This window comes from Wasmannia auropunctata, unplaced genomic scaffold (genome assembly GCF_000956235.1).
Source record: "Wasmannia auropunctata unplaced genomic scaffold, wasmannia.A_1.0 LD335994.1, whole genome shotgun sequence".
Lineage (NCBI taxonomy): Eukaryota > Metazoa > Arthropoda > Insecta > Hymenoptera > Formicidae > Wasmannia > Wasmannia auropunctata.
In genome coordinates, this window is record NW_012026896.1 from 2,078,676 (window position 1) to 2,097,845 (window position 19,170).

Sequence of the window (19,170 nt, forward strand, 5' to 3'; positions counted from 1 at the left end):
TATTAATAAAAACTTAACAACGCACATAAAAAAACATGTAACAAAATTATCTATAGGAAAGTTTGCCATGGTAAAACCTGGCATCGATAGACTCTATAACGTACGCGTTATAGAATCTAATATTTCGTTCTCATTTCAGTCAACATATAAATCTCAAGAGACAATTTATATTTATAACTCACAAAATAAATTCAAGTAAAAAAAGTTCTTGAGATTTCACAGAAAATTTGCATTAACGCATTCAACAGACTGGCTGAAATCGAGAGGAATTGTTCCATATGATGGATTTCTTGATGTCGGAACGATATTATAAGCTAATACATAATATCCGCGAAGTCTAATGCCACTCTTTACCCTTAGACGACGTATAATGGACCACGTGTTTGTAGATCGGTACATGAACGGGATATGGTTTCGCCACTGGCACGGGGAACTTCTTCTCCACGTAGACGGGATATGGCTTCTCCACGACATAAGGAACCTATAAAAGAAATATGGTTACGTATATATAACATTTGTGTGTTTCGTGATACAGTCAATTTGAAATTTTCCAATAATCGTGAAGGATAAAATAAATATGTCAAAGGATGCATTAATAGGACGCATTAAAAGCGTTTACTTTAATTCAGCAATAATTATAAGGTCAGAAATTTCCTCCGCACTGATTTAAATAAAATATAAATAAGATATTATAATAAATAAGATAATTTTAAATCGCGAGAATTATACTTACATGCTTTTCGATAATAAAAGGCTCTGGCTTCTCAATAGGTATCTCGACGTGCTTAATGACTTCCACTGGATATGGGTGAGGGATTTCAATTGGCACCTTATAAGGCTGAGGCACTGGTATTTTAATTTCCTTGGGCACTTGGACAGGTACAGGATGCGGAATAGGTATGGCTGGAACAAAGCAATTACGCAATTATGCAATTGCACTTATGCAATTATATACGCATGTATCCTTAGCAAATTTTTTTTAAACAATGATAGACGACATTGATTAGAAATAAATATCGAACTAACAGCTTACCATATTTTTTAATAATTGGAATTTCCACAGTTTTTGTTTTCTCTTCATATGATGATGAACCACCGTGGTCCTCGGCAAAATCACTAGCCAACACCACGTTGCCAAACAAAATGAAACTTAACAAGAAAACCTGCAATTTTATATGACTTATACTTCTTGTTTCATAATATTTTTCAATTTATTAAAGCAATGATACTATTTATTTCAATTACAAGACGCTAATATAATTACATTGTAGAAATTTGGTTAAAAATTAAATATAAAATTAATTAAATATAAAAGTGTTATAAATTATTATAGCGGTAACTATTTAAGTTTTAATAATTTAATTTCTAATCATTTCAATTCTAATGTATATACTGTATTAAGCATATTATTGCACAATATATAAGTAGAGTTCATTAGTCTTCTAAAATTGTCACTTCTTTTATATCAATTAACACTATTTAAGCACACATTAAGCACACATTTATCGCACGATATGCAAGCAAATGTCTAAATCTTACTATTTTATTCATGTTGATATGATTTTGTGGAGCTTATGATGTGGACACGAGAAATCAAGCGTTGAATGACTATGTCCTGCAAAGGTCGACTTTATATACCGACTTCGATCCCACCACCTTTCACTAAAATCCTGCGATAGAGTCCAATTCTTCCCAGGATATATCACGTTGCATTTAGCATCGTGCGAGAATATTCATCACATCAGAAAGGACTATACTCTACTGACAAGATAAATACATATAAAAGGATTATACATACACATGAGAACTACCTTTTTCCTTTGGATGTGTTACTGATCTATTACGCTATGTACTTTTTGCGTGAAAATCACACTATAATTATGTATGTATATATTATAAAACGTTTAGAACAGAGAAAGTGTAGATGATAGCAATTCGTGACTTGGTTGCGCCATTTTATAAAAAACTACTCTTTTTCGCGGAATTAAGAATTAAGCGTGCAGTCAACGTGTTACCCATTACTTTCATTTGTATTTATTTTCTTACAATAGGTAAGATATTATCTCACTTTAGACAATCTACAATTTGAATCAGAATATAGAATAATAAACTCGATTGATAAGAGACACTATCGCTAAGTGTAATACAAGAACATTTAAAGAATTTTAGAATATTAGATTATTAGAATTTTAGAATATTAGAAATTTAGAACATTTTAGAATATATTTATATTTAAAATTAACACATATGATATTGTATATTAAAATTGTATATTAAAAATATACAATACATAAAATTGAAAATAATTTTACATTTTTTTAAATTTTACGTAAAAATAGATCAGAAATCATTTAAAATAAGCATTATTATCGAAAATTTGACATTCAGATTTAGATTAAATTATATTATTAATATTGTTAAAAATCGGCTTATTAAAAAAATTTTAATTTATTTTTTCCTTGATGTTTTATACTCGAAAATACATTTTCTATAAAAAAATAACAAGTATTTTTAATCGCAAAGTTTTAAATGTAGCAATATTAATTTGTCTCATATGATGAAACGTAGTTTAAAAATAGTCACGATATTCCAATTTTATTGTTCGATACTGAATAGTAATGAGAGCTATTACTTGAGAGACGTGATCATTAAGTTAAGTAAGCATTTCACGATCATCGTGGGTTTAATTCAACTGTCTAAGAGAATACGGCAGACAGATCGTGCAAAGATCCGTGGAAGGAATATTACGAGGATACTTACGAGGCACATGTAAAACGCGCATTATAGTCCCATTTACCGGAAGTGAAGGTACATATGTACAATCTCCGAGACTTTCCGACATACCAGCGGGATGCATAAATTAAATTACGCTAAATGACTGTGCTGGCCAACGTATGACGGGTCCAAAGTTTACGAGCAAACGGCGAAATGTCTCTGTTCGTTACTCGAAATAATTACTGATTTTCTCGAGGCACAAAATTTCTCGATCAGAATGACTCGCCAGAAATATTTTTACCACACCGATGAACGGCTCGATGAACACAAGAAAGGAGTGCCCAATGGACATACGAATTTGATTTCCGTTTACTTACATAAATGCAAACCTCCCGGCAGTCACGCAGCGAGGTAGTTCCCTCTGTATGTAGTTTTTAGACCCGACTAGGAAGTGAACGCAAAAGCGTACTCCTGCTCGAACAAGACGATACATTTTTTGATACGTACAGAATGAAAGTACGAAACACAACGCCCCGTGAAAGGGTTCCGGCCGGAACACCGATTGAAAGACATTCGACTGTGAAAGGCGGCGTAAATCATTCTAAAAAATGGATTAGTGATTCGATACTCGAAAGTATTCAATATCCGCTAATAGATAAAAAATCTGATATACAGTAAGCCGAGTTTGTTACATCCGCAATATTAAATGAAGAGTTCTCGGCACATCCAGGTTGAACAAATTTACAAATTTATGCATATGAATCCGTAATCTAATCAAGACAATTTTATTCTTTTCCTAAACTATTGGAAGTGTAAGTGATTGAAAGCTGCAGTGAAAAAAAGGCACAAAATTGTGTAAAAAAATGTTTTTAAAAATATTTATATTTTAATAATTTAATTATGCTCTTGTGCAATTATTTATATCATATATCTCTTTAATTTCTACATGATAAACGCGTTCGAATTATATATGCAATATTTCGCAAAGAAAATCTTTAATAAAAAATTAAATTATAATTAGAAACTGTTCCAAAAACAAATTATAATGAAATTAATTAGGAATTTTATAATGTTCTAGTTTTTATACGGTTATTTTTTAAATTCTATTTCGCGGTTAATTATTCATGCGGTAGGAAATGCTCATTATCCACGATAGGAAACGTGTTTCTAATGCGTGGAGAAACTCCGAGAAGCGCGACTTTGGAGCGAAGACCATCTCAATTAATGTCCACGGTAGAGCGATACCGCTAATTCGCTCTCGTGGAAAATTAGACGAACCTAGACGGTCGCAGAAACTCACGATGTTCACTCACGTTCTGTCACTCACGGGAGTTTAGGTCCAATTCGATTGCAATTATTCTTCGGTATGCACTAATGGCGCAACGAACATGCTCTGACCAACAACCTCTGACATTGGAGAAAGTATGAATTCGGTCATGCTTCTTAAACATGACATAAATTACGTCGTTTAAATCAATTAATTTCCGTGTTACGTCTTTCAGTTTTGTTTCAAACAATAAGAATATAATGTGAAATCTTTCTATATCCATTACGTAATAGACGTTTATATAATATTAATCTATTAGTCCGAAAATTTTTGCGACGGAGAATGATGTATAAGAAATAGAGTATATAATTAGATATTTGAAATGTTTGAAATCTACCTGAAGTTTACAAATTATAAAAAAGCTTTTGTTAGAGATATCATAAATTAACAATAAAATATATAATACAGAAATAGTACATGTGTAACATTATATATATAATATAATGTAAAATTCCTTGTGAAAAAAATTGTTTAATAAATAATTTAACAGAAAAAATTGAGATACGGATACATACGATGGAAGTTTAACTGAAGATTCCTCCTGAATGGACAGGTAATGCACCAGAAGATTTCTCATAATGACAGAGAGAAAGAGAGAGAAACAGAGAGGAAGAGAACATTACCGTGGGTTCGTAATTCTTCTTCGATACGGCGGTACGCATTTAAATAACGAGCATAAGTCAACGAATCCGCCGGTAATGTGGAAAAAGGAAGCGAGCAAAGGAAGTTCGCGACGGGAGGAAAAAAGGCTTACAGCGAAAGTGAAGTTCAAAGTCGATTTGCTCCGCCGACAATCACCACAGTCGCACCGCCGCAAAAAGAGGAGCCGCCCCCCGCTGGTGATTGTATATTAAAGCGCGCCTTCCTGATTTGTACTAGCCCGAGGTTACTTACTCGGCGTAATGTATGTGTCTACAAATGTACCCAATCGATCGGTGCTTTCCCATAATTGAAGGGAGTCGATTTCTTCTTGCGTCTCCTCATAGCAACCATAATTATATCATGTTTTACAAACCGCATGTAGCGCACTTTAAAATAATGCAACCGCAAGGTTATATTTATAGAATAATCACAGCACATTCCATTCCAAATGGAACGAAGTAAACTAGGATCGTATAGCTTCTTTCCGTTCACGTGGCTCCTTTTTGCTTCTCAGAATTTGCGTATCATTAAAGTATACGAAACGATTAGGATCGTTTAACGGGTTAATCTGAGATGCCGATACTCGGAAATGGAATGATATACGTGACCGCAGTCATTTTCGAATATTTCCCCGGCGTCGAAACGCTATGACGTTTTTCGTTACGTGTCGCGAGAGATTACTCTTCCTCCTTTTACGGCCAAGACCACCACCATCGCGGTCGGAGAAAGACGAAATCGACAAGTCTTCCCTTTCGCCGTTACTTTCAACCACCGCGCCGCCGTGCGTTTATGTTCTCCACTGTCGTTTTGTGTTCTTTCACGCGTACAGGAAGAAGGCATTGTTGTTACATAATTTTTTACAATTTAAAATTTGCCTTAGCTTCACGTCGTCTATCTCCGCTTTGTTGGGGTGTCTCGTAATTAAAGCGTATTCTCTTTCGCGGCGTCGCGCCGGTCTCTTTTCACCTCCAGTTACCTTAAAGGAATGGAAGAATTTGCATTTCACTTTCGCCATGTTGGTTTTTCCCGCTCGAGATGCACTGTTATTTCCGCCTTGCTTTTGCAAAAACATAAACTATCGCGCGAAATTATTTATTGTATAAATTTAAGTAAAATTACTAAGAAAATATAAGGAGAGGTAGAAAGTGAAATGCAACGTGCAATATGATATTTTTTTTGGACGATTTTACTAACGTTTGAGAGCAGTGAGCATTATGAGCATCTGAGACATTAAAAGCCGATTTCTTATCTACATAATTCTCTTAACTGCTTTACATTAATTATTCGTTGAATTTCATGTTTCAGAGTAGACAGATAATTTTTATGAAAATATTCTTTTTTTATGAGAACTATATATCCGGCCATTATAAGATACTTCAAAATGACTTGAACGGAAAACGTCAGTTCAACAAGACGCAGAAACATTTACAGCCTGTTGCGCGAAAAGCAATAAATCTCGAGTTTCCGTTCTCGCCACTTCATTTTCACATTAAATCAAACCAATCAAGCAACTTTTTCGAACCGTACGCGTTTAGCGATCGTATAAACCGAACATCCTACAAGAATTGTTCGAACGGTGAAACTTTGTGTGTCGCTTATTACCGTACTATACTAGTACTAGTAACTAGACTAATCGCAACTGCGTTCGTTAGCATGCGGCGAACCATTTAGCAAATTAGCGTTTTTATAACATAGTTTTATACTTAGGTATATATAAGCCTACCTCTCTCTCTCTCTCTCTCTGAGTATCCGGAAAATTCACGACCAGCTAAACACGATCATAAAAATAACGAATAGGATTCTGGATTGTTATTCGTTAATAACTTGCTTCAATTTACCATGAGATTTCGAATGGTGAATTTTGTATTATCGTGACTGCATTTAAATTAGAGTTTCGCATTTTTGTTCATCGATTTCACTTTTCACAAAATGACTAACACATTTATAACATCTTTTTGACAAATCACATTTAATAATTGACAAGCACCATTGACTAATGTAGCAAACTGAATAATAAATATCTATCATATAAATATTTCCGTACGTTGAATGTAGTTGTCAAATGTGAACCTTGTGAGAACAAAATTTTCATGATAATAATTATATAAAATAATAAATAATTTGTATAAAAAATAATTTTTCACAGTAAAAGTCTAACAGTAAATAGCAGCTAGTTGAAGAAAACAAAACAGGTAAGAAAATAAAACAAGTTTTTTAGTCCATTAATGCAAACGTTTTAATAAATAATTGTTCAACAGTGCTGTAGTATTGCGAAATATATTCTCGCACCGTGTATATATTTTTAATTAAACAAAGTAAATCAACAACAAAGAGGGATTATATTTTCGTAACGCGAGGAATCAATGCTTGACTTTGTGCACGATGGTCTTGTAGACAGGAATCTTGATCGGAATCGGCTTTTCGACCGGTACGGGTATGTATTTCACCACATGAAACGGCACCGGCTTCTCGATTTTAACCGGAATTATTTTCTCGACGGGCGTCGGTACCTTCTTCTCCACAGTTTTGAATACCTGCTTTTCCACCTGTACAGACAAGAGGCTGCTTTCAGCAAAGGGAATGATTTTACTGTAAAAATGAAGATAATCTATCGCGCAATCACCTGAAATGGTACAGGCTTCGGTACTAGCACGGCAACAGGATAAGGCTGCGGGACCGTCTCCACCACCGGATGCGATACGCTGATCGGGATTTGTTGGACCGTCGGTATCCCTGCATCATCGCAGAAATTAATTTGATTATACCATTTTTTTATAGACGTACATTATATGTAAAAAAAGTTACTTTTATTTAACGTAGCAATATCCAAATATTAAGCGAAATAATATTCATTATTAACAGTTACAGTAATAAAACTCATGCATTTCATATTACCGATATGTTGAATAATAGGAATGATATTGGCTCCGTGAAGACCGCCGATGCCCAAGTGCCAATCACTAATTTTTATTGGCAAATGACCTTTCAACAAATCTAAGGAATGGCTTTCTAAAATTTAAAACTATTTGTCAGCATTTATCTATCAGACACAACGAGACACTTAACGCGATAAAGCTGCAGTCGTATATTATAATTATCACGATCCCCGGCTATATCGTTATCGTTGGCACAGTATATGCATTAGCAAACTTATTTCAAAGATAATCGTAACTAACATGCCACAAACAAATAATCAAACCTGTTCCTCCCAGGGTAAACGCCCCCAAGTCATGATGGTCTAAGGAAATTTCTCCCAGCGTAAGTCCACCACCGCCATGATTTCCAAAGCTCCAATCGGAACTGTAGGAGCAAACGACGACTCCCAACAGCACAATCTTAAACATGAAACATCAGCGAAAGTGCAAAAAAACGTGATTCATCTCCGCTGGATTGCTGGTCTCTAACTTAATAAGAAATCAGCCGTCGCACAAGTTGCACGAAACGCGCATTTTCTGAGTCCACATAAGTCCAAATAGTTAATGACTGTCAAAACACGAGATTGTTTACATTTTATTACCTCACCGAGATGAGCCTTTACGTACAATTTTTTTCATTCCTTAGCTAAGGTATCTCTATCGTCAATGAATAGATGGTATACTCTCGCGACAGATTCTTTTACGTCGTCACTTTATATACCGCCCGCACTGGAGGTACAAGCAACCCCACTATTCTTTGAAATGACCCCACCGTGGATGCACCTGCTCGCTCGATTGAGGAACTAATCGTTTGCAGTCACCATTACGCGCAAATGTTGCATAACGTCTAATACTTGCGACTCCATCCGCAATTATGGTAATATCTCATTTTCTCACTGACCAGAGTATGTAGATTTTTTTCTCGTCTTAAAATCTTAATCGTGCTTTTCTTGTTTTAAAATCTCATACGTGCTTAGAATAAATTTTTTAAAAAAATCTTCCCCTTTATTTAATATTACGCAAAATTAATTAGCAAAAGCTTTTTTTCAATATTTTTTTTCCGGAGCCTCGGACAATTTTATATTATTACAGAGAGACAATAATGAAAATTAAATGCAACGCAGCATTTTTGCAAAACGCGTTGTTAAGAGTGTAATGTTAAAATATCGAGGCACTGCAATCTTTCAATATTACTTTCATATTTCTTTAAAAAATTTTTTTGCATTTTGCAAACGTGAATACTTATTTGTGAGTCACTTCTTGCCGTTTTCTCGGTTACTTTTTTGTAACGACATCAAGGATCGGTCGATTCATCTTGTTAACTACAACGATGCTGCCGATGTCATGGATGATTTGTTGCATGCGACCACGATGATCCGCGTGCATCGCGAGCAAGTCAATCTGTCTAACGTCCACTTTCCATGAAATTCCTGTGATTTTATCGAAAATCAGTGAAAGCCTGTCACGAACACTTCTCGCGCTCTGCGACCTGCAGTGGAACGCATACGGACTGTAATCGATGCTTGTTTGACTACTATTATATTAGCGTTATCGACGCAAATTTGCCACGAGTTATCTTCATTGGAAAAATAATTGAATTTTATAGCAAAAGATTAGATCTCATATATTACTCGCGAGTTAATAACATTGAAATTATAACAACTTTTAATAGCTTGAAAGAAAAATAATACACACTTAATTATTAAAAAAAATAAATAATAAAAAGTTGATATATTTATACAGTAATTATATTTAAAAAGTAATATAAAAATGTAAATTAGAGTTATTATATATAATTTCTATGTTTGAACGCGTGCTTACCAAATTAAAATAAGTATATATGTAAGTAAATTTGAATACGATCAAATACTAATTAATTAAGACAAATATTTGTCTTAACCATACATTATACGTAAATACCGCTGTAATACTGGATTTCAAATCCGGTAGCTTAGCATTATCACAAGCAATAGAAGCAAACAGTCCTTAATTATATTTATACCCGAGCTCTTATCTTAATTCATCGCAGCACTTTCTGACGTACGTGAGATAGTAAAAAACGTCACGACGACAGACTTTCACCGAATAAGAACAAGGAGAGTTGTATAGTTTTATAAGCATTTTATTCAAAAAAACGCAACGGAAACAACAAAATATTTAAAAAAGTGGTTCAACAATGCGTCGGTTGCGCCGACGCTTACAAACGCGCGTATATACAAAAAATAATAATTAAGTCGATGTCGAAGAGCGTTCAACCAATGGAGCGAGCATGGATTGTTTTTCGTGAACTTTCTCCTTATTGGTGGCGAGGAACGCTATGAGGATTAGGACGGGTAAACGTGTCAGTCAGTTTGGTTCAAGTCAAGCGAGGTCCTTATACACAATTTCCTCCGCGAAGTTATACCATCGTATAAGTTTCGAATAAACGGCTAGCAGTCATAATGAATTAACCCTGAGCAATCCGAGCACTCGGTAAATTATTTATCCGTACGTTACACTTTTTAGAGATAACATACTTATTTTCCAGCCAACTAGAAAAAAGGGGGGGCTGAAAAATAATGGTAATGGATAATAAAAATAATCGTAATGGATTCCTCGCGGATGTGAGACGGAAGATATCTTTGCCAGAATTAATATGCATCCTCTCGCTCTCGATCGATAGATAATATCTCGACGTGCTTCGATCGATAAAATTTGCTCATTGCCTGTTGAAAGAGATGTGGATTGCTAAGGGTCACTTCTAGACTGCGAGTATCGCGCTCTTCCCTATTCGTGAAGATCCTCCGCACCGCGGGCACGCTCTAATGGTGATGCTTCTTCGCGTGATGATAAATGGTCTTGTAAACGGGAATTCTGATGGGATACGGCTTTACGACCGGGACGGGGATGTGTTTCTCGATTGTGATGGGAACCGGCTTCTCGACGGGTACCGGTATGTGCTTCTCCACGGGGTAAGGCACCTTCTTCTCCACCGGGATCGCCACCGTCTTCACGACTTGTATAGGGATGTGCTTCGGCACGGGGATGTGAACGGGGTAAGGTTGCGGAACGCCAATTGCTACCGGATGCGGCACGGCTATTGGCACCGATTTCGGGACCGGTACACCTGAAAGAAGATGATTCGAGAAAGAGAGAGATAAGAGTAGGTCTCTAAATTATAAATGACAAAGCAAGTAATTAAAGAGTATTTGGAATTTTTTAAATTATTAGAATTTATGCTGACATAGAGAATAATACCAATGTACCAAGTTTTTTGTGTACATAGTACCAGAAGATAATTGACTGAAAAATTTATCTTAATATACTAAAATTTTTATTTCTTGATTTTATATGTACTTAAAAATAGTAACAAATCATTAATTTTTAACCGTTGACGTATAAATAATCAATAGTAATAATAATTATGGACTCAAAACTCATTTTCCATAATTATTAGCAGAAAGACGACTTTTTTTATAGCGTTGTAACGCTTGATCCATGACTTTCAAGTATAGCTCGTAGTTCGGAGAAGGTGTACGTTACCAATGTGTTTGTAGACTGGCACGGCCACGGGCTTTGTCACTTCAACATGCTCGGAGATGGGAACACTGTGAACATAATTATGCCCGCCGTCCAGCGAGACTCCGTGGCCACCGTCGTCACCGCCGTGGCCACCGTCGAATCCACCGCCGGAAGAGTAATCCTGATGACCGCCGTCGAGACCACCGCCGGACTCTAGATGCCCGCCGGAACTGCCTTCGAAACCGCCGCCTCCATGACCGCCCCCGACGTCACCACCCCCATAGCCACCTCCGTAACTACCTCCATAGCTACCCCCGTAATCGCCGCTGCCGGAAGTACTGGAGATTTCCTGATCGGATCGATCGATCGCGAAGTGGCCGCTAAATAAAAATGGCTGCATCATGTAGTGCCCTCCATCTTGGTCCAGGATTACGACCGGCGTAGCCGCGGCCAAGGATATCAGAGAAAGCAGCACCTGTAAATTAAAAAAGAATGGAAAGTGCGATAGTAACTTGCAAAAAATCAGCCGTCATGTGACAATGTGTACGAGAGTGAAAAAGTTTGTTATCTTGTTTTCGAATTAATTTAATCTCCGCGCGACTTACAGGTACATTAGATAGATTGAGAATATTATCTGTGCTGAGATTGTTAAAGCAAAAAAATTACGAATTAATTGAACGTATGACAAGATTAATGCGATCCTGATAAGGAATGTCTAAAATAGATTTGTAGTCCAGCTTTAATCAGATGACTTTCAACTTGTCACATATTAAAATGCGTTATCCGCAAGTCAGTAATTTACTCAGTTACTTACGAGTCCACTCATCCTCCCACGTGTTGTTTCTATTAGTGCGCTTCAAGTGTAGCTTGTAGCGCAAGTCTCTCGAACGACTGATACATCTTCGGCCATTTCTCGTCTTAATATACCGCGGGGCCTTTCACTGTAGACGATGTGATTTCGTCTCACTTTGCACTGCGGCGAATTGTACCCGCCCGATGCAATTGTTTCGCTGCAGCGTCTACTCGGCGCGCGCGTGAAAATAATTGACCGTATCCTCGCGGCCTTCACATTGACAACGAATCGGACATTTCCTATTCCGTTCTACGGGTGAGCGTCTACAAACGAGGATTTCCACGTTCACCTGGGTGTAGTGCCTTACCACTCCACCGTCGCACTGACGTTTTATACGTACGGAGAAGTCGCTAAATTTGCACGTCGTTCGTCAGAAGCGCGAGATCCGTCAATCTCCATGGTTCATTTAACCACCCTAATTCCACGTTTTAAACCGATCGTTTTTATTATCGCTTTTTATCACGTTGTTAAGACACCATAAAGGATGTCTTCCGCTATTACCGGAACATATATTTATTCTGACTGTTTAAACATGCACATTGACTTTGACAAGCAGACTAATCTGATTACTGTTTAATTATTATTATTAAAGTGTATTACATTTAGTAAAATGAATAATAGAGCAAAAATTCAAAAATGTTTTCATAAAAACTATCCCATTACGTAAAATTTTCAATTTGCATGTTATGCTTTTATATAATAAAAATTTCTTATATAAAAAAATATTAAAAAATCTGATTACATTTGATATAACAAAAAGGAGTTAATATAATCTACACGCTTTTTATTCATCCTTTCACCTTTGTAGCTTCATTATTTCTAGCAAAACTGATAACCATCTTATGTGACAAATAGCGACTTAATTACAAAATGCGAAAAGGTAATTTTAATGCACGCACGTAAACTTCACACTATGTGTGAAGAGAGCATAACGAATATGTGGACGATATACCTACTTCGTGCACTAATTTTTTATTATTACGATAATTAGTAAGAAAAGGTAGCCCGTGAATGAGCTGATCCGTGCCGTTCCTAGTTGATTCGTGGAACTTTCCTATAGACTTTCAAAAGCCAGCAGGATTCAATCAGGATAAGATTTTCTTTTGAAGGAAGAAATAACGGAATTTAATTTTTTTAAATAAAACAAGATAAGAGAGAGAGAAAGAAGTGTTGGAGAAAGAGAAAGAAATGTCACGAAATTTATTATATAAATTTATAAAATTTTTTTATTATTATGATAATTGATAAGAAAACATAGCCTCTAACTGAACTGATCCGTGCCGTTCCTGATTCGTGGAATTTTCCAATAAACTTTCAAGTCTAGCAGGATCTTAGCAGGATTCTCTTTTAAGAGAAAAAATAATGTAATTTAATTTTTGTATAGAATAGGATAAGAGAAAAATTTTTATATCACTTTGCCAAAAGTGATTATTATTACATAATGATATCATTATGCATAATTTTCAAAATGATGATTAACTCGTCTGTTTCATACTTTAAACATAATTGATAATAGATATTATATAGTTAGAGACAACCAGAGGCGACTAATTATCGGGTGAATGTTTAATTTTTGTAAATTGTTAAGAATTAACTATGAAAGGATAATAAAAATAAAAGCATAAAATGAATACTTTTATCGTCGGCTCCCTCGAGATCGGAAGAGGAATAAAATTGCTAGTTTACTGAGCTATGACCACTTCCGATGAATCCAAAATTATAATTTATACAATAATAAATCAAACGAGTAGTTTAAAGACATAAGTAAAGATATATTGTAAAAGTTTCCGGGAAGTGATCTGCGCGATCGCTAATGCTTTGATCATTAATTTTTATATTATTGTATTGCGATCTCGTACGCGGTAACATGTCCGTGGGAATTGTACGGAAATGAAAGGAAGTGAAGGTTCACTGTAACTCAAATTACACTACATACATATGTACATAACTACAAACATATAGTTCATATACGTAATATACAATACAAATTTAATTATCAAGATTTGCGAATAGTTGTACATCTTTTTTATCCTTTCTATACGTTTAAAACTGAGAATGCATAAAAATATTTGCATAATAATTACAGAATTAATTATTGAGCTATTTACATTTGTTGTTTTTAAATATTTGTATAACATATATAAATAATTTGTTTTTATATAATAATAACTTTCAGATTTAATTTTGTAATAAAATAAAATAAGTATTTGTATAGACAAGCAAATTACAACATAAGGTTTAAATAATTTAAAACGTATACAAAAATTTATTATTTAAATATGTTTCTATTATTGTAAAAATTAAATTTTATTAGTAAATAGATTCTTAAATGTACAATCTAATGATAACAATATAATAATCATAAATTGATAAAAACCCATACGCAAATAAAAATGGATTAATTAATTTTGATCTGATCTAATAAAATTAATTATCATTATTTAATCATTATTTTGAAAATTATGCATGTTCATATATATAACAATTTTGGCAAAGTAATATAAAGATTCTCTTCTGTTCTAATCTTTTAAAATATTAAATCTTATTATTTTTTCTCTCAAAGAATATCCTGCCAAGATCAAACTATTAGGTTTCTGAAAATTTATAGGAAAATTTTACAAATCAGAATGGCATGAATCAGCTCACTCAGGAATTATGTTTCTTATTCTTCTTAATTATACAATAATAAAAAATTAATGTACGAAGTTTTTGAGAAATTAGTTTGAAGTTATCAATCAAAAATAATAATTTAAGATTTAATTTAATCTGTTCTCTCAAAAAGTAACCATGATGAGTAAAAAAATAAAAAATATTAAAGCGCAAGTAATTAAATTGGAATCAATATTAATTTTTAAAAAATATAATCTAATTAATTATACAGTATTCTTTGAGCTCTTATTAATTTATTATTATTGTTATCATCATTTTGTTACATTTTATCTCACAAACGGAGATAACAGATAAATAATATTACATAAAACGAAAGGATTTCTTTATTAAATAAGATTATTATTTGGCAACAATGCAATGTCAACAAATATAATTGCAAGTAGCAACGATGCTACTAAAAAAAAACAAGCGAAAGATATTGTCCTTTTACTATACGTTATTGACAAATAGCAATAACAACGAAACCTGCCGACGAGACTTAAGAAAGACGAGTTTACTATATCGCTAATGTCATCCGGTTTCGCGAGAAGACGTTTCACGAATCAACAGTCATTCGTGTCATTCGCTGGAATCTCGTCCAATAATGATAACTAATTATAGCGTAACTTTCCTCAATAGGAATACATCCTCCTGCGACCGCGTTTTTTAAATTTCCTTCGATGGAAAACATGCTTGTAGATCGGTATGTGAATCGGATATAGCTTCTCCACTGGAACGGGCACATGCTTCTCGATAGTTATTGGCACCCGCTTTTCCACGGGCACCGGTATGATTTTCTCCACCGGATACGGGATCTTCTTCTCGACTGGAATTGCGATGGTTTTCACGACCGGTACGGGGATCGGCTGGACGACCGGCACGTGGACGGGATAGGGTTGAGCAACACCTACCGCCATAGGATGAGGCACGGGTATCGTCATAGGCTGTGCCACTGGGATTCCTATAGTTTTCAAAAAAACGTGATAATTTACTTTGTGTTTTCTTTTCTCCGCTGTATATCTAGTCTCTTGAGCATCGAAGTTATTGAAGGAGAGATAAACTAAAATCTCTCATTCTTATATAAACTATAATGAAAATTTCAACTTTATTCTATCGAAAATTAAAGCCTAGGGAAATTAAAAAGATATAAAATGTTAATTTTAGTCATTGTAACGATATAAAATGTATTGCAAAATAATAAAAAAGGTAAAACAAGAAAGATCACACTCTATTTTCTATGAAATAAAATTAATTTTTTAATATATTTACCATCATATAATGACATTGATTGCAATTTATGCTGTAATATAATATTTAAATTAATGTTTTATAATAAAAAAGAATTTTGATATTGAATTATCTAGGTAATATTTATATATGTATATTAATTACAATTAAATATAGATAGTCCGAAATTGGAAAAAAAGAAAATGTATAATTCGATAATGTATGCCAAAAGAGAACTTGTGCTAACATAATATTTAATTTAAAAAAATGGAAAGTACAGTACGAGGTATGAAACTTAATGTGATCAAGGTTTCATAACGTACTTTTTAACATTCCGATGAAAATTTAGCTTTTCGCAAATCCACGCGTGTCGATTAGTCGGATAAAAATTTTTTCATGAATACTACTTCGATCGATCAGATAAGAATTTTTTCATTAATATTATTTTCGCGAATCTGCTTTCACAGATGATACGAAATGTATGATTAACGTATTTGATGAATACAATACGTTTTTCTATTTTGTTCTTACATAATATTTTGTCTTACATAATTATTCTTCATTTAAGTCGCTAGCCATCAATAATGTACAAACCGATAATATTTTAATATGTTTCTTTATTTTAAAATTTTACTTTGTATTTTGAAAAATTTGTATTCAATATGAGCGAACGTTTTGCATTATACCTATGGATTCAAAAGTAATATTTTTGTATTTCTTAGGTACTATAATATGAATTAATTATTATTATAAGTTAAATTTTAAATTATCATTTTCTGTAATTTCGAACAATCCACTGTTTGCTCTTTATTTTGTTATGATTTAATTTTATTTTAATTGGTGCTGTATATATATTTTTGCAAAATCTTACCAATATTTTTTATAACTGGCACTGGCACTGGCTTTGTGACTTCCACGTGCTCACTGATCGGCACAGCTTCAGCGATTGTATGTTGGACATTATTGCCCTTAAATCCTTGCTCTAAATCTATGTGAAGATTGCCACCGTTTCCGAAGGAGGAATATGATCCATAGGAAGAAAGATCCTGATGAATATTTAAGTTCTGGCCATTGGAACCGTAATTCGTAGCTCCGAAATTAGATATTCTGTTAAAATTAGAGCAGTAATTAGAAGTTGCAACACAATAGATAATTCTTAACGTACAACATTAAGAAGTAACAAATATGACTATCAAATCCTCCTTATTTTGCTTTTACTTACCCATGCCATCCAGCATCACTGGACAAACTGGCAAATGTTGTTTTAATTAATAAGCATACAGCTACCTGTATAAACATCTGATACATAATTAATAACATTTACTTTAATTACAATCTCAATTTTTAATATAACAATTTTTCGCAAATTATTATAGCAAAGAAACATAAAGATAAAAGTATTAAATAAATTGTAAAAATTTGTTTTTATTCAAAGTTTAGTTTATCTCTAAAAGTATATAAAATAATGTCTTTTTATAAAATTGTAATAAAAATATATAAAAGTGGAAGTCAAAGAAATAAATCTTCTAAAATTTTTTTATGATTAAATCTTTATTAATAGATTATTCCTTATTATTGTATAATAAAACAATTCATAATTTAAATATTAATTCTAATTTAAATATTAAATTCTGAGCAATCTAAATTTAAGTTTCACTTCCCTTCCCCTTATCGTCGAAGCTCTCAATTACTTAGCTCGATGATATAAATGTGTGAGCAAAATAGTGAAACGCAAGAAATATCTTATTCGTGAGCGGACACTTAGAAGGACATTCGTTAAAGTGCCCTTTCTTTTCTCTGAGAAAAGTGCCGCTGGCGACGCGTCGAACTCGATATCATCACTCTTGCGCCGCACGAAGAATATCCGGAATCTATGAGACCCGCTACCGGTGTGTCGCGCACGGAAAGTATAGAAATATCGGCGATCACTTTCCATTGCCATTGTTCGCCGTAAAGCCGGAACTCGCTCGCGAATCCGAGTCGGGCGCCGTGAATCTCCGCTTCCGCGATTCCCACGCGACTCCCGTCACGGTCCTCCGGAGGCACGGAACCCCTCTGTTCGATTTTTTGTCTACTTACTGAGGACAGATGGAGCATTTTTCAGAACACGTCTCGTGAGAGATACGAACGGGACAACGAATGGGATACTGCGGATTGGTTCTGATGGACCGTCCGTTTTTATCCACTTTCTCCCTCTCTCCTATCCGATGGGGATAGCTGATAGTCTCTCGTGGAAACTGGACTGCGTACGTACGCACCTATATCCGTTGATATTAACAAATTGGAAACAAGTCTAGTTCGAGCCTGCTAATTCGAAATTACTAGATCGAGACTGCGAGTCTAGTCAACCGAGAACGTGTTTTCCACCCGATCGTGACGTTGCGATATTGCGATGCATCACCTGCAGCGATCCTCAGTCGGGGCATTGCATTTATGATGATATATGATATTTGTTATTGATACAGAAGAATAATAAATATTACATTAGATGACATTATGAAGTAGAAACATTGATGTTCTCAGGGTTCATCTTCGCAAAGGGATGATTAATAATAGTATAAAGAAAAATGACATCATTAAAATGTTGTTTCTTATATATGTGGAAAAAAATGGTTTTGCTAAAATATATAAAAATATTTAAAAATTAGATCAAATATATATTTGAAAATAAATCGGAGCATATAAATAATAATATGAATATTAATATTAGAGCTAATCTTAATGTAAGAATTATATTAGATGTTCAAGTTGGTTGCCAGAATATCCAAATTTTTTTCTGTATTATCATCATATGTGCATATTTTAATGATTTTGTCTAACATAATTAAATTTTTTTCTGTATAAGTTAAGAAAGAACTTGTTTAAAAAGCTATGAATTTGAAGCAATAAAAAAGTTATAATAAAATAAATAATAAAATAAAAAATTGAGCATAATAAAATGCAAATTGATCGGGATTATAATAAATTGTAATTCTCTTACAAAATGTTACTTGATTGATAAGCATAAAGTAATATAATCTAACAATGCTGATAGTTGCTTGTATCAAAAGATGATCCGACTTTACAACTTTCTATATCTAACGCATTCGATCGGAAATTTCATTGATTTCTTGACCCAAAAAATACAATAGAATATATGTTGAACTACAGGTATGATGGGAGTAAATAATAATACGATCGAGGTCGTAGAGAACTCGTTTAACATCCGTATTTGACGGATCGTCATCTTACACGTGCTCGCAAATATATGAAAGTGATTTCCTTTTCGTTAAACGTATTCTTCTTTCATGTTTATCCGGCACGTTTATCCGCTGCGGTAGCGAAGTGAAATGGAAATTATA

General features: G+C 34.0%; 2 protein-coding genes across 2 annotated transcripts; both read right to left on the bottom strand.

Moving 5' to 3' along the window:
• Positions 1 to 337: 337 nt before the first annotated feature.
• On the bottom strand, positions 338 to 17,982 carry LOC105453913. The gene is made up of 12 exons (XM_011696192.1): positions 17,909 to 17,982; positions 17,052 to 17,128; positions 16,701 to 16,936; positions 15,290 to 15,563; positions 10,446 to 10,668; positions 7,884 to 8,019; positions 7,580 to 7,693; positions 7,308 to 7,417; positions 7,057 to 7,230; positions 1,034 to 1,163; positions 734 to 903; positions 338 to 481 (listed from the first exon to the last, which is right to left on the bottom strand). The coding sequence occupies exons 1-12, from the start codon at positions 17,924 to 17,926 to the stop codon at positions 338 to 340; spliced, it is 1,806 nt and encodes a 601-aa protein (XP_011694494.1). The 5' UTR covers positions 17,927 to 17,982.
• On the bottom strand, positions 6,914 to 8,288 carry LOC105453879. The gene is made up of 5 exons (XM_011696153.1): positions 8,227 to 8,288; positions 7,884 to 8,019; positions 7,580 to 7,693; positions 7,308 to 7,417; positions 6,914 to 7,230 (listed from the first exon to the last, which is right to left on the bottom strand). Exons 1-5 carry the CDS (start codon positions 8,236 to 8,238, stop codon positions 7,045 to 7,047), a joined length of 558 nt encoding a protein of 185 aa, XP_011694455.1. The 5' UTR covers positions 8,239 to 8,288; the 3' UTR covers positions 6,914 to 7,044.
• Positions 17,983 to 19,170: the final 1,188 nt, after the last annotated feature.

Bases quoted from the DNA above. Each gene is read 5' to 3' on its own strand.
- LOC105453879 (XM_011696153.1), bottom strand. The intron at 7,694-7,883 runs GTTTGATTATTT...TTTAAATTTTAG, and splicing joins GTTTACCCTGGGAGGAACAG to AAAGCCATTCCTTAGATTTG. The intron at 7,231-7,307 runs GTGATTGCGCGA...TTGTCTGTACAG, and splicing joins CGAAGCCTGTACCATTTCAG to GTGGAAAAGCAGGTATTCAA.
- LOC105453913 (XM_011696192.1), bottom strand. The intron at 16,937-17,051 runs GTAAGTAAAAGC...TAATTTTAACAG, and splicing joins AGTGATGCTGGATGGCATGG to AATATCTAATTTCGGAGCTA. The intron at 15,564-16,700 runs GTAAGATTTTGC...TGAAAACTATAG, and splicing joins GCCAGTTATAAAAAATATTG to GAATCCCAGTGGCACAGCCT.